This window comes from Protomyctophum parallelum, assembly GCF_964188405.1.
Source record: "Protomyctophum parallelum genome assembly, chromosome: 14".
Lineage (NCBI taxonomy): Eukaryota > Metazoa > Chordata > Actinopteri > Myctophiformes > Myctophidae > Protomyctophum > Protomyctophum parallelum.
In genome coordinates, this window is record NC_139709.1 from 36,525,180 (window position 1) to 36,542,038 (window position 16,859).

The window sequence follows — 16,859 nt, forward strand, 5'->3', positions numbered from 1 at the left end:
TTGAAGGTGCGTTTTACCAATGGAAATACATAAATTGGCCTCGCTCTGCGCACATTCGTATTATGAAAGGCATATCGGCCCGTGTTGAACGCACTGACCCGTGTTGAACGCACACACATTATGGCTTACCGCGGTCCTGAATATTTTAGCATTGTGGGAGTGTCCATATGTTAATTATTTTCGCTTTGCGCAATTTGCTATTAAGCCCCTTGACCTAAAGACACTCAGCGCATAACGATTAGACGTGGGTCTGACCACCTCATAAACGCAAAAAGCACTGTTTGATTTGACACTTGAGCGGCTCTGGGAAGCTGGTAGAGTGTTGCCATGTCTGTTTATTATAAGCGGCTTATTTTTCTGTAAAGTTGCTTTCTGTGTAGTTGTTTTTCTTGTTTCTAAAGTGGTTATTTGGGCTTTTCTCCTAATGTTGTTTAAACCAGTGATCCTCACACAGCACATTCCGATGTCAATGATCCCCAGATGAATGCATTTGCCCAACTAAGGACAGCTAATCCAAAAATTAAATAAAAAGATTACTTTTGAAAATAGCAGATCTATACCAGCTCACAATGCATCACATTCATTCATTAAAACTATGAACTCTGACTGCAGGGAGATATATAATGATCATTATAACAATGTGCAAGAACATATTTAAAAAGAAGGAAGAACTTTATATTTGTGGACAATCAAAATATGTTTTTTTATTTTAATGTGGTGTCATTCAAATTCATCTGGATATGGCAGACTCACTATTTAGAAAATAAAAACATGGCACTTCATTTAAAATAGGTTACAGACGCCTGTTATATGCGCTTATTTTTATAGACCTATTTACTTGTTTCTATGAGACATGGCAGTTTTGCGTCTTTTAAAAAAAAATGTTGAGATTAGAAACGGCCATAATTCTTTCATTTCTCAACCTTAAAAATAAATAAAAACATCTCCATAATCCGTGGGAAATGTGCTTTCATATGCTGTATCACACCCGATTCAAGTCTTCTTCAATAAAATGCTACGAGCGAACTCAGCGAAGACCATACCATCGGGGCCACAGCATTACGCAGCACGCATTCAACTCATTCCTTCGTCGTGACTTGAATGAAATAAAATATAATAAACGTTATTTTACTGGTGTTTTTCAATAGAAACAAATAAAGAGCGTGTGTAGGCTACTGTGTGCAAGTGCAACAGTGCATATACATGCATGCACTAGGCTATATTTCTTCCGTGTCGGGATGGTGATTGAGCTCTTCAAGTTCACAGCCCGTTTGGTCTTTCATAAAAAAACGTTGATATTAGCCTATAAACACTCATGGTTCTCTCATTTCTCAACCGTTTTATTAAATGTAAAAATCTCCATATTCCTTAGGAATCTTGCTTTCATTCGCTGTATGGTACATGGTTCTATCGTTATCGAATTAATTAATGAATTGCCAATTTGCCAATATGCTGCTATCTACTCGCAATTCCATTCCGATCTGAAAGATGGGTCTGTTCTTTTGAGGCATAAAGGTGACAGCATGCAGTGCAATAGGAATAATTAACCCAAATGTGACAAAGGCATGTCATGTCTTCTATGGTGCCAGCCTGAAGAAATGTCATACCACGATCCCCAAAGTGCGCATTCCGTATGTGACATCAGCTGACTGGTAAAGAGAATAGTACGGACATGTTGATTGGGTACGTCTCAAACACGCCTTAAACACACCCATGACTAATTCAAGGCCGTTTTGCGCACTCCGCGGGGTGTCAAAAGCGCTTCTTAACATGCCCAAAATTGCAATATGACATACTACACGCCCCCAGATCATAATACTGTAATTAGATTAGTAATATAGAAGTAAGTAAAATAGAAGTCCTAAATCGACCCCTAAGAGTGCCACTCCAGGTGCCACATTTTGAATGTAGTAAAGTTCAGCAACTACAGACTAAAGACAAATATTTTCATGGGAAAAATAAGAATCGTGTGAAAATTGTTGCAGGAAAATCGAGATTCACACTTACTGGTTCCCAAACTGTGGTGTGGGACCCCCATGATTTTGGGGGGTCCCCGGTCGGATGACTTGCTTAATGTGCAACATTGTTTTCTCACTCAACAGTAAACAAACCAACATGCAATATCAGTGTATACAATTGAAGGCCTTCTTTAATACCTCAAAAATGTTAATGAATTAAATGATATAAGACAATTAGCCTGTCGCTAAGTCCCACCCAAGCCCGTTCTTGGCCAATACCACGTTAGAAACGGTTACTAGGTTAAGATACTGGTCAAGCTTTCAATGCTGGTCAAAATGGTTTTGCAGTGTCAATAAATATATTTGCTGTACAGCATGTGTGTGTTTGTTTTCTTACCTTATGAGCAAACTAGTCCATTCCATGAATTATTTCGCTCCGTTGTGCAGTTTAATAGTAGCCTACATATTAGAAATAAAAATAGGCTCTCATTGACTTCCATTGTAACGGGGAAACAACTCTCAAACTCACTCTTTTAGAACACTAAGCTGATTATGACCATTTATGACAGGAAAACTGCGGTTTTATTTTTAATAAAAAATAAAAAACATGTTTTTGTTTTGACTTCGGTGTTGCCACATTGTGTGAGAGATATAAGCCAACCAACCTCCAAAAACAAGCCAACTCTTAAAGCCAAATCAAGAAAAACAAGCCAAAACAAACACAATAATATGACCATATATAATCCTAATAAAAATATTGTATGCATTTATCATTATAAATACTATGTAGGCCTATGTCTATGATAATTAATGTTTTGGTAATGTATTACATTACTAATTATTAGCCTTAAGCCAAAAGTAGCGGGAAATAAGCAGACTTGGCAACCCTGACAAGTTTGCCTACAAAACGATCTGATGGGTCCAAATCTGTACAAACACTCCTGATGTATATATGTATACATATATGTATACATGTATAGCCTCGGTCCCAGACTTACCATCCAGACCGTTGGATGTAAACAAAATAATGTATCTGATTCTGATCTCGTCCACTTGTCGCAAACACCATACACAATTTTGGACGTGTTTGAGGGAGACGCTTTAGGAGAAATGTCTGGGACTGCAGCTGGGTGCATCTCAAACAGCATGGCGACTTGTTTACAAACGATCGAGGAACACCAGAACCGCTTCACTGTACTGTATATCTCCAACCAATATAGTTACTTTATAAATCTATCAAAAGACGAAAATAAAACGGCATGAGTTTTCCTGATGTCATAAACTGTCAGAATCAGCTTTTGTTGTGTTCGCTTATGTGCTAACTGACTGATTTTGAGAGCTGTTCCCCGTTACAATGGAAGTCAATGAGAGCCTATTTTTATAGATACTACTAAACGGAGCGAAATAATTCATGGAATGGACTAGTTTGCTCATAACAGGTAAGAAAACAAACCCTCTTTCTGAGGTCCACACATGCTGTACAGCAAATATATTTGTTGACACTGCAAAACCATTTTGACCAGCATTGCAAGCTTGACCGGGATCCTAACCTAGTAACCGTTGCTAACGTGGTATTGGCCAACAACGGGCTTGGGTGGGACTTAGCGACAGGCTAATTGCTGGGTCAAAAGTAATCAACAAACTATAAAGAATACGGTTTGTATATATATGCCAAAATGTATATCAAGAAATTCTAAAAGCAAATAATCAAAGAAAGTCTAATAAAATGAATCAAATTGTCTTAAAAGAAAGAAAACATGCAGATCTACAAGCTCCCTGATGCCTGAACAGAACATAGCTTAATCCAGCTATGTGTCATACAGCAAAGTATATACGTTGTTTAGATTATAAACAACGTCATAAAACAGTCTTGTATGTCAGTCAGTCTTCCCGTCTGATGGTCTGTCTTGCCGGTCCGTCCATCTGTCTGCAACTAATCTCGCAAACCACTGGATTGATCAACTCCAAGCACTAGGCTAACATGTCACAAACGTTATTATTGCGTGTTATGTTATACTGTACCTTTCTCTACAGGCCAATATGTGGATTTTGGCCTGCAGCTTTACACAGTGTGTGGCCATTTAAGGACAGTAATGTGCAGTTTGACCAGAGGGAGGAGAGAGACAGAGAGGCAAAAACCTACTTCCCAGTGCTTCTACATTTCTGCCAACTCCATCGTCCATCCTCCGGCATGACACAGAAATAATTTGCGTCCCAAATCATAATTTGGGCCTTGAGGAGCCGAGAGAGAGAAAGAGGGTCCCAAAGCCGTTCGGTGTGATATGGAGAGGGTACATGCAGTATTATGCTTTGTGGATATTGGATTTGTTTGTTTTTCTTTTGTGGGGGGTCAGAAGCAGTGTTCATTTGGTTGACTACAGTAAGACTAATAATAAGACTAAAAGAGTAAAAGACTGAAAGACTTTTGATATTTAGTAGACTAATTCAAAAGACTGAGACTAAATCAGAAATTAACACAGGTCAGAAGTAAAGTAAAAGTTTATTTATCTGTTCACTTATCGGATACTGTAGCCAATGTCTCCTAAGGCTTTGGGATTTTGGCCACGGCCGCCACGCTGTCTGGAAGATGGGATCCAAAAGCCACAGGCCTTCTAAAGCATAGACAGACGCAACGATCGATGTGCTCGTATTCAAATAATGACACACAGCACAGCAAGTGTCCCGCTTGATTGAACTGGAAGAGATATTGAATTGCAAGCTATATCTCTGAACAGCAATCAAAGCTCTTGATCAAGCCTATTACCGTATTTGTTTTTTTTTGTCATGAATTAAACATTGCCTACCTCTGTGTTTTTTTTTCCTCACACAAATTCCACCCTCATACATTTGAGCGTGCTATATTTCATGGATGAACAGTAGTGTCATCTTTATAAGACCCTCAGATCTGATCCTATCAGAGTGTGTCTGTCTTGTGCAAATATGGAGTTTCACACTGACATCAATATTAACTCCCATATTAGTCCGGCAGCCGACAGGCTTCTATTGTTTAAAGTAGGAAATATGGTATATAGTTTTTTTATTGGCCTAAAATATTGTCTATATACATACATTCATGAATTCACTTGCTGACCGGCTGTCGGTATTGGGGATTTTTTTTATTATATGGGTTTCTTGTACCATTAACATGTTGTACCATTAACTTTTACCATTCATCCTATATGGCAGGCAAAAATGTCAAAAATGTCAAACTTTCCTCACGCTTTAAGTAGCATGTGACATGTCAAACTTTCCTCACGCTTTAAGTAGCATGTGACATGTCAAACTTTCCTCACGCTTTAAGTAGCATGTGACATGTCAAACTTTCCTCACGCTTTAAGTAGCATGTGACATGTCAAACTTTCCTCACGCTTTAAGTAGCATGTGACATGTCAAACTTTCCTCACGCTTTAAGTAGCATGTGACATGTCAAACTTTCCTCACGCTTTAAGTAGCATGTGACATGTCAAACTAGGGGGTTTTCATGATTCTGAATACATTCCAAGCATTCGTTTTGCACAAAATACACTGCTTGGGCTAAAATCAGCCATAGCCACTATTGTGCTGATTTACATTCATTCATACTCATTACATTTGGCATGTCGTCTATGGCCGTGTTCTTTGTGCAAAACAAATTTTTGGAATGGATTCAGAATCATGATGTCACATGCTAAAATCATAAGGAAAGTTTGACATTTTTGCCTCTTGAAAATAAACAGTTTTTGACATAGCAGGTTTCCACCCGACAGCAACGACATGTTTAAATTCTGCAGCCATGTTTGTAGTCTCTGGAACCTGTGTCTGCTCAGCCCTGATTAGCATCTAGATATCATGTAAGAGGCCTGAGGCAAAAAGAATACGATATATATAATGGTCATATTGTGGAATCATTCTGTGTTTGCTTTGGGGTCCTCAGGAGAGACTGGTGCTGTCGGTCCTCCCTCGCTTCGTGGTTCTGGAGATGATCAACGACATGACCAATGTGGACGATGAGCACCTGCAGCACCAGTTCCACAGGATCTACATCCACCGCTACGAGAATGTCAGGTAGGTCTGGAGAAAAGAGAAACAAAAGAAAACAGAGAATGTCAGGTCGGTCTGGAGAAAAGAGAAACCAAAGAATGTCAGGTAGGTCTGGAGAAAAGAGAAACAAAAGAAAACAGAGAATGTCAGGTCGGTCTGGAGAAAAGAGAAACCAAAGAATGTCAGGTAGGTCTGGAGAAAAGAGAAACAAAAGAAAACAGAGAATGTCAGGTAGGTCTGGAGAAAAGAGAAACCAAAGAAAACAGAGAATGTCAGGTCGGTCTGGAGAAAAGAGAAACCAAAGAAAACAGAGAATGTCAGGTCGGGCTGGAGAAAAGAGAAACAAAAGAAAACAGAGAATGTCAGGTCGGTCTGGAGAAAAGAGAAACCAAAGAAAACAGAGAATGTCAGGTCGGGCTGGAGAAAAGAGAAACAAAAGAAAACAGAGAATGTCAGGTCGGTCTGGAGAAAAGAGAAACAAAAGAAAACAGAGAATGTCAGGTCGGTCTGGAGAAAAGAGAAACAAAAGAAAACAGAGAATGTCAGGTAGGTCTGGAGAAAAGAGAAACAAAGGAAAACAGGTAGGTCTGGAGAAAAGAGAAACAAAAGAAAACAGAGAATGTCAGGTCGGTCTGGAAAAAAGAGAAACAAAAGAAAACAGAGAATGTCAGGTAGGTCTGGAGAAAAGAGAAACAAAGGAAAACAGGTAGGTCTGGAGAAAAGAGAAACAAAAGAAAACAGAGAATGTCAGGTCGGTCTGGAGAAAAGAGAAACAAAAGAAAACAGAGAATGTCAGGTAGGTCTGGAGAAAAGAGAAACAAAGGAAAACAGGTAGGTCTGGAGAAAAGAGAAACAAAAGAAAACAGGTAGGTCTGGAGAAAAGAGAAACCAAATGATCTACATCCACCGCTACGAGAATGTCAGGTAGGTCTGGAGAAAAGAGAAACAAAGGAATATATCTAAATACTGAATCAAGCAACTTAAAAACTCTCTGCGGTGCTCACAAAAGACACGTTAAGATGTTTGAAAGTGAAATATCCCTTTAAAGCGGTACTGTAACTTCTGCAGCTTTAAATGTACAATGGGTTTCCACCGTTATTCTTATTTTGATTAAATATGATCTACTGACTTTCAGTTTTTTATTAAAAATCGATTTTAGAGCTATTAATGTTGCATTTTGATTAGCGTGATTATCTGTTGCAGCCTTGCTGAAACATGTACTTGTACTTGTACAGTGATATATATATTTATGTGTGGACATTAACGTGACATTTATCGTATTTTATGCAGCATTCTTTTCGCAGACGTGAAAGGATTCACCAACCTGTCCACGACGCTGTCGGCACAGGAGCTCGTCCGTATGCTCAACGAGCTCTTCGCCAGATTCGACCGCCTTGCCCACGTGAGTTGTTCATCTCCTTCCTTCACTTGTTTTGTTTGTTTTTTTTGCATTATTGATTCTATTGTTTTGAGGGGGGAAGGGGGAGGTGGGTTGTTTGTTTTTGTCCCCGTTATTTCAGCTAAGAAATATTTTAGGATTGGGAATATAGATTAGATCAAATCTAATATCACACTTTTTTTATATTGATTTTGTGACGACAGACACTCAAAGTCATTTGTCACACACGTTAACGCAGTGAAATTTGTTCTCCGCATTTGACCCATCTCTTGGAGCAGCCATGCTGCGCTCGGGAATCATTTGATTAGTTGATTTGACATTTTAGACAGCTCACCTCCTACGTCCCACGCTCACGCTGTGGTATAAACGGAAATAGCATTGATACTTTAGTTATTTTATAGGCCTACATCTATTTTCTTTTTTTTATAGCTAAAGCCTCTTTTGCACTACACAAAAAAACTGACATTTCTCCAGATGCAAAACAGGACTGAGCAGGATTGTAACATAATGTAACATAATATGTGTGTGTGTGCGTGCGTGCGTGCGTTTTCTAGGAGCATCACTGTCTAAGGATAAAGATCCTTGGGGATTGTTACTACTGCGTGTCCGGTCTCCCGGAGCCCAGGCAAGACCACGCCCACTGCTGCGTGGAGATGGGACTCAGCATGATAAAGACTATACGGTAAACATCACCTCTTTGAGCTCATTGTGTTCCACTTCTATACTTTATTGCATGGGTCAGACAGGGGAAGAAGAGGTCAGATGTCATGTACATAATATACAACACATTACATAGCATAGCTGATGCAGTACAAGCCACCATCGGGCAGGCTAAGAAAATTTGAGGTGCTGTTGTTTTTTGGACTAGGTATGTTGGCTTTGGTGTTTCTTTATTATTTATATGCTGTATGAGTCACTGTGTAGTACCCTATTGTCTTGCATGTATTGTATACTGCAGTGCAGGTCTTTGTGTCCAAGACAAATTCCTCTCCTAGGAGACAAAATAAAGGCACCTTGAACCTTGAGGTTAGAAGTAAGGTGCGTACGGTTATCCACAAAGGTGGTAGCACTTTGGTCCACATAGCAGCAGGTATGTACATGAGATTAAGTGCCAGCGTACATGAGATAAAGTGCAAACATCAACGTATTGAGTGATCGATCAACTGACGGTCAGACAGACAGCGTCTAGCTGTGCAATCAGGTCATCAGACAGTTTGTTCTCCGTGGAGGGCCGGAGGCGTTGCCGTTTAGGCCTCCATTCTGTCTGCCTGGCTGACGTAACGCTCTGCCCTAAATGTGTCACAGTGTCTGTTAGAGAGAGAGAGAGAGAGAGAGAGAGAGAGAATGATATGGTGGCATAAAGAAAACATGAGAAATGGATGTATGCACAGAGGAGGGAACCGTGAGATTTGCTTTCCCCACAATAGCAGAAAAACAGAAGGACACTAGTATAGCGCCCTTATTATGGAGATCCATTTGTCCGGAAATGCCGATCTGACCACTATGCCCATATATGAGCATGCACATACAGAATGGGACACGGGACACAGTGATCTTGAGAACCAATGCAAGTGGTGTTTCCCCAAGCCAGTTAGGTCGCACGTAACGCCAGGCTCATGAGAACCAACTGCTACTAATGAAGGTAGCCAACAAAGGCTTTCGGGAAAGGGGTTTGCTTCTACGTGCTACCTTAGAAGGCTCTTACGCACGTGCGGAAGCTACGCAGAACCTACAATCTCTTTGGGAAACCTGGCCAATGTCGTCATCACAAACATGCCATTGCTTTTTAAATCAAGTGTCAAATAATTATGGTGTCATTCATCAAGTTTTTTTACAGGTTTGAATTTTTAGGCAACATTGAAGTAAACTCAGCCTTGTCGGTTGTAAAATGGCGGAACAGGGAGTTAAACTGGACCAGATAAAGTTCTGTTGTTCTATCTGCTTGGATTTGCTGAAGCATCCAGTGAGCATTCCATGTGGACACAACTACTGCAGTAGGTGTATTGAGGAATACTGGAATCAGGATTATCAAAGAGGGACTTTCAGCTGTCCACAGTGCAGACAGACGTTCTTCCCAAGACCTGTTCTAAGGAAAAACACCATGCTGGCCGAGGTAATGGAGAGCCTGAAGACTCCTGTATTCATAGCTGTTCCTCCTGATCAGTGCTATGCTGGACCTGGAGATGTGGCCTGTGATTCCTGCACTGAAAGACAACTGAAAGCTGTGAAGACTTGTCTTCAGTGTCTGGTCTCTTACTGTGACACTCACCTGCAGCTTCACTATCAATCTCCTGCCCTTAAGGAACACAAGCTGGTTAAAGCCTCCAGCAAGATTCAGAAGAACATCTGCTCTCACCACAACGAGGTGAGGAGGTTTTTCTGTCGTACTGATCAGCAGTGTATCTGTTCGCTGTGTTCAGTGGAGGAACACAATGGGCATGATACGATCTCAGCTGCAGCAGAAAGGATTGAGAGGCAGAAAGAGCTTCATACGAGTCAGAAGAACATCCAGCAGAGAATCCAGGAGAGAGAGAAAAACGTGAAGGTGCTTCACCAGGAGGCGGAGTCCATCAATCACTCTGCCGATAGAGCAGTGGACGTCAGTAATGCCGTATTTACTGAGCTGAACTCTTCCATTTATAAGAAACAATCTGAGGTGAGGGAAATGATCAGAGACCAGCAAAAATGTAAAGTGAGTCGTGTTGAAGAACAGAGGAAGCGTGTGAAGCAGGAGGTCACTGACCTGAGGAGGAGACATGCTGAGCTGGAGCAGCTCTCACACACAGAGGATCACATCCATTTTCTAGACGGTTACACCTCCCTATCAAGATTATGTGAATATACACACCCAGTCAACAGCAACGTCCTTCCTCTGAGATACTTTGAAGATGTGACTGTGGCTGTGTCAAAGGTGAGGGACAAACTAGAGGGAATTCTAAAAGAGGAGGGGTCAAATGTCTCAGATGCAGTGAACAGAGTTGATGTTTTACTGTCAACACCAGAGCCCAAGACCAGGGCTGAGTTTTTAAAATATTCATGTCCAATCACACTGGATCCAAACACAGCAGAACAACAACTATCTCTGTCCAAAGGGAACAGAAAAGCAACCAAGGTGTACAAAGGCCCATCACATCCTCATCACCCAGAGAGATTCACTGAATGGCATCAGGTTCTGAGTAGAGAGGCTCTGACTGGACGCTGTTACTGGGAGGTAGACTGGAGTGGATACAGCACTGAAATAGCGGTCGCATATAAAGACATCGGCAGAACAGGAAAGTATTGTGATTGTCAATTTGGATACAACGCTAAATCTTGGTCTTTGCGGTGTTATAATGGCTATTATTGTTTTCGACATGGAAACATTGATCACAAAATCAATGGCCCCGTGTCATTCAGAGTAGGAGTGTACCTGGACCACAGTGCAGGTACTCTGGCCTTCTATGATGTCTCTCCACATCACATGACACTCCTCCACAGAGTCCAGACCACATTCACCCAGCCTCTCCATCCTGGATTTGTGGTTAGATCATTTGACAACACTGTTGAATTGTGTGATCTCAAGTACATTGCCAGGCCATAGAGCAGCATTTCTGTGGATCATGACCTACTGGTGGCTCATGGGGGTATTGCAAGTGGCTTTCAAACACTAAGCTCTAGATCAGTGCTTCTCAGATTTTAAAAGTTCAAGGACCTTAAAGCCCAAACCACACCAATGATTTAAGACGCAACAAAACCTTAAAGCCCAAACCACACCAATGATTTAAGACGCAACAAAACCGTTATAGCGGTCATCGCAGCGGTCTGATATGTCCCATTGCATGTCGGTGCACGGTGCATGCCGTTGCATTGTGTCACGGGTGGTTCAATTCAAAGGAGCTTTATTGGCACGCTAGCTCCCATCCAAGTTATCTATAGGTGTGTCTCCCTCTGTCTCTCTCACACTAGCCGGCTCTGGTGTGTGTGTGTGCGCACGTGTTTTCCTCTTATTTGACCTTGAGGTTGCATCGTGTGCGTGCTTGTGTGTGTGCGTGCGTGTGTGCGTGCGCGTAGTGCGTGCATGCATGCATCCATGTCGCTTTACGTCAAGTCACAAGAATCATTGCAGTGGTAACAGATATTCGTTGCACCTCGGTGCTTGTGTGTGATATATGTCCAGTTAAAGCACCATTCTGTCGCAGGTAGTTGCATGTTGTAAGGAGGTGTATGGCGAATCATTGGTGTGGGTTGGCCATAACTCTGACCGTATCATGTTAGGGTCCTTTTGGTTCCATTTGTATACTGTCAGTGTTACAGGGTCAATTTTGATCTCCCTGATCTGGACAAGAAGCAGACACAATGGAATCATTACCCAGTCACACCGTGTTTGTAACATGTATATATGAGGGGAGATAATGGAATACCGGTACGTTCTAACCTCTCCTACTGTATGTCAGAAGAGGTTAGACATATCCCCAATGTGTCACTGGAAGGTGGCTAGCAGTCACCTCTTGACTCTATACTACGTCAGTTCCACTGATCAAATGCAGAACACCATTGGTTGATTGAGCAGTAAAACAAGCATGCTCTGTATTCATGTGGCCCACCCATATCTCCACTGAACCATGGCCTGGTGCTGCCGTGTTCAGATGACATGCTCTGTATTCATGTGGCCCACCCATATCTCCACTGAACTATGGCCTGGTGCTGCCGTGTTCACATGGGTTCAAAAGTAGATGGGTTTGCCGTGGACACTTTCGAAGGTTCCAGCGGGCCCTGATCCAGAAAAAGGTCAAGAACCACTGCCATTGAGTGACTTCAAGGAGAGTGCCAACCCTCGATGTAGGGTCAGGATACTATATTGGCAACAGTTAAAAGCACAGTATAGCCAATTAGAAGTGCCAAAATGAATGAATCACAAAAAAGGCTCTTGTCGCTATTGTGGTCATTTTATCAAACGAATAACACCCAACCGACTGTACAACTATAAAATAAATCACACCTGTGTGAAGCGAGGGGCGCTCTTATCATTATACATCATCATACATCATCTCATGAACAACTGAATTTATATGATTGGCTAGCCGATTTGCTCTCTACATGTGACGTAAATTTTCCCTTCATTGTCAATGGCATTTAATGTTTGTGTTGCCACAAATGTACATCATATTTGAGGCGCATATGAAAAGCTATATATGAGGGGCTAGCGCCCCTCAAAAATGAAATATAAATACTAATATAGACAGTTATGAACAATATATTGTTATGAACAGTTATGAACAATATATTGTTCATAACTGCGTAATCAACAGTATTGCTACCCTTGAACATCCTAAACCTGGGGTGAACAAGGTCAAAGGAACTACCCATCATGTGAACATCCTAAACCTGGGGTGAACAAGGTCAAAGGAACTACCCATCATGTGAACATCCCAAACCTGCGGTGAACAAGGTCAAAGGAACTACCCATCATGTGAACATCCCAAACCTGGGGTGAACAAGGTCAAAGGAACTACCCATCATGTGAACATCCTAAACCTGGGGTGAACAAGGTCAAAGGAACTACCCATCATGTGAACATCCTAAACCTGGGGTGAACAAGGTCAAAGGAACTACCCATCATGTGAACATCCTAAACCTGGGGTGAACAAGGTCAAAGCAGGGAATCAAACATGAGTGAATAGTTTTGAAACTACAGCTTATAATAGCTTACAGTTGAGACGAGACTTCATACTAAGTCGTCTTATCAACACTACATCAAGTCTGTTCAGTGTTCAGACACTACCACTGTGGACTGCATGCAGTGACAATAAACAACATGTCTCTGTTCTAGGCTGCAGGGGGGGGACTCGGAGAGTGGACAACACTGACCAATATATTTAAAATCACACCCGTGTGAAGTGAAGTCTAACTCATGTTGATTAGGTGATGTAATGGTGATGTAAAACAAACGGTGACAAAACAAACTCTTTATTCTTATTCTCTCTTTATTGTTAATGGCATTTAATGTTTGTGTTAGGAACAAGACGACGTAAATTTTCCCTTCATTGTCAATGGCATTTTTAAAACAAACATGGAACTAAAAACAAACATTAAACCCTCTTTATTGTCAATGGCGTTTTTAAAACAAACATTGAACTAAAACAAACATTAAAACTGTATATAGGAGGGGCTTGCGCCCCTCAAAAAAAGCTGAATTGTCCTTTAAATCAACTGTACACTACAGTCACCCTGTTCTATAATAGATTATCGATATTATGATCGTGTGTGCGTGTGTGCGTGTGTGCGTGTGTGCGTGTGTGCGTGCATATGTGCGTGCGTGCATGTGTGCGTGGGACACCACAACAACACATGGCAACACACCAACGGGACCTGATGCAAGGGTTCTAGTGGTTAACCACTTTCACAAAAAGACTCAATCAGAAATGGCAAAATAAATGCCAGATCTACAAGCTTACCACATGTCTCGTTTTGCTACTTTTGTGTGACACTGTAGTATGATCCATGCTTAAAAAAGAATACAAATATAATACAAATTACAAAGTGAAATAGTGGAGATAAGAGGTTTGTGTTTGTCATTGTGACACCGTATAGGTCATCCTTTGTCTGGGGTGTAATATTGGACTCTGGAGGGAGGGCGAGGTGAATTTACCCGATGACCCGGTCGGACGGTCGGCCCATGGGTCGGCCAGTCGGCTCATGGGCGACCCGGTCGGCCGGTAAATTCACCTCGCTCCTTCTGGAGGACTCTGGTCATTTGAGTATGAAATGAGAAATAGTAATTTGTGTGAAAAGTGTGCAGGACAGAGATACAGAGGATGGCTGTGGAATATTCATTTCACGGCTAATGTTTAGTTCTTTCTTTTTTTTTGCACACGCACACACGCACACAACACACACACAACACACACACGCACGCACGCACGCACGCACACAAAATCCAACTGACAAGCAGTCAAAAAAAGAAAGAAAGTGATGCCTCTACTAAATCGTGTTTGTGTGTTGCTTGTTTTGCTCTAGGTCTGTTATGGACATTTTTGTACACTATGTTTCAATTTGTACACTGGGATTTATTGGGTTCAGTCCCAAGAGGTGAAAATCACAGTGATTGGCTCCGACTCTTTGCTGAAAGCAAACATAACAAGTCCTTGATGTCACATCTGTACGTTCGTGCACATGAACAAATTCCAAACGCTGTCCCCAAACCACGGTTTTCTGTCCTTTTCCAGGTACGTCCGATCGCGTACAAAACACGACATCGACATGCGCATCGGGATCCACTCGGGTTCGGTGCTGTGCGGTGTGCTGGGACTGAGGAAGTGGCAGTTTGACGTCTGGTCGTGGGACGTGGACATCGCCAACAAGCTCGAGTCCGGAGGAATCCCTGGGTGAGTCCACTCAGTCCACACAACACCAGTAGTGTTGGTCTTTGAACAACATCAGGGTGAGTCCACACAACACCAATAGTGTTGGTCTTTGAACAACATCAGGGTGAGTCCACACAACACCAATAGTGTTGGTCTTTGAACAACATCAGGGTGAGTCCACACAACACCAATAGTGTTGGTCTTTGAACAACATCAGGGTGAGTCCACACCACACCAGTGGTGTTGGTCGTTGAACAACATCAGGGTGAGACCACACCACACCAGTGGTGTTGGTCTTTGAACAACATCAGGGTGAGACCACACCACACCAGTGGTGTTGGTCGTTGAACAACATCAGGGTGAGACCACACCACACCAGTGGTGTTGGTCGTTGAACAACATCGGCGAGGATGTTGTTCCTAGATGAAGATTATTTCTATTTCATTTCATGTCATCTTTCAGACACTTCTGGGGCCATTTTAACGTCTCAGGGTTTCGTGTGCACTACAGACTTGATTTGATATTTTGATATTTTATCAGAATCCCCCGCCACCCCCGACCCAAGTCTATATTCATCTTCAAAGTTTACAGTATGTTATCCATGCTAGACTCATTGAAAACATATTCCTGTTTCTGGTGACTGATATTGTCCTTCTAAGGAATGTTAGACTCATGAAACACACATCCCTGCTTCTGGTGACTGATATTGTCTAATGTCTAATGCATGAAGGGACCATCTTTTTTCCAATTACTTTTTTCCCCTCACCCATGAGAATGACAATATCAGTCAACAGTGCAATGTAACACTGGTGTTGTTACATCTATAGTGTAATGTACTGTGTGTTCAATTATACGCCTCCCCATGGATTTTGGAGCTATTATATATTATGTGAAACTGACACATAGAGAACATATCTTCTCATTCGGTGCAATGGGGCGGTGACGGCCCGTGTGTATACTCTGTGGACATGAATTAATTAAGCAATTGATCAACTTAATTAGCTGCCTGATAATAAAGCAATGACTGTTGAAATTACCCGAGGCCTCTGAGGCAATAGGAGTGTAAACTTCTAAGCAGGGTGCTGATACAAGGTCACACAAGGTCACTGTGTTGCTCAGTGGGTGGCTTGAGCACAATGCTGACGGAGAACACACAGCTGGTGTGGGACTGTGTTCTGAATGAGCAATCATTTCACTTTCACAAAAGTTCAGTAAATGCTGCTTTCACACAGGCTGATGCAAATACACCATTCATTGCATGAAGATACACATGAAAGATACATTAGTGAGGACCAATAATAAAGTGATTAGTGAAGTGGTTAAAGATACATCTGACAGCTACAAAGCTACAAAAAAGTTGTAGATTCAACTTCAGCTGCAAAGATCCATATGTTGTGTAGCTTTGTATCTTTGAATCTTTTGCATCTGCCAGTGACAGTGTGAATGCAGCAGTCAGCTACTGTATGCTGTGTTCACACCGGCAGCTACAAATCTACAGGCTACTAATTCAATGGAACGGATGTTCATGTCAATGGAAGCCACCGACATGAAGATGCAAAGCTACAGGCTACAGATAAAGCATATGAACAAAAAATGTTAATTGAGGATGTCTGCAGCAGAAAAATAAAAAGTAATTTAGACAAAAATGTCCACCACATTCCAGCATGGCGATGACCCTCTGCTTGTGGCGTATATCTTGCAGGAGAATCCACATCTCCAAGGCGGCTCTGGACCATCTGAACGGGGACTACGAGGTGGAGGAAGGACACGGCAAGGACCGCAACGACTTCCTCCGACGGCACAACATCGAGACGTACCTCATCAAGCAGCCTGATGACCAGAGGTACGTAGAGTGGACAGAACTTTAAAATGACCAGAGGTACGTAGAGTGGACAGAACTTTAAAATGACCAGAGGTACGTAGAGTGGACAGAACTTTAAAATGACCAGAGGTACGTAGAGTGGACAGAACTTTAAAATGACCAGAGGTATGTAGAGTGGACAGAACTTTAAAGTGACCAGAGGTACGTAGAGTGGACAGAACTTTAAAGTGACCAGAGGTACGTAGAGTGGACAGAACTTTAAAATGACCAGAGGTACGTAGAGTGGACAGAACTTTAAAATGACCAGAGGTACGTAG

General features: G+C 41.9%; 2 protein-coding genes across 2 annotated transcripts in view; both read left to right on the top strand.

Moving 5' to 3' along the window:
- adcy8 (adenylate cyclase 8 (brain)) overlaps positions 1-16,859 on the top strand; it is a gene marked incomplete at both ends in the record, with an annotated part of 139,562 nt that overhangs the window by 61,649 nt on the left and 61,054 nt on the right. The window contains 5 exons of the mRNA XM_083782771.1: positions 5,872-6,002; positions 7,269-7,380; positions 7,932-8,059; positions 14,583-14,741; positions 16,423-16,563. Coding sequence (XP_083638897.1) covers positions 5,872-6,002; positions 7,269-7,380; positions 7,932-8,059; positions 14,583-14,741; positions 16,423-16,563 — 671 coding nt within the window. The remainder of the gene's footprint in view (positions 1-5,871; positions 6,003-7,268; positions 7,381-7,931; positions 8,060-14,582; positions 14,742-16,422; positions 16,564-16,859) is intronic.
- LOC310870545 (tripartite motif-containing protein 16-like) lies at positions 9,266-10,957 on the top strand (the record flags this gene model as incomplete). The annotated part of the gene is made up of 1 exon (XM_083781788.1): positions 9,266-10,957. The coding sequence occupies one exon, from the start codon at positions 9,266-9,268 to the stop codon at positions 10,955-10,957; it is 1,692 nt and encodes a 563-aa protein (XP_083637914.1).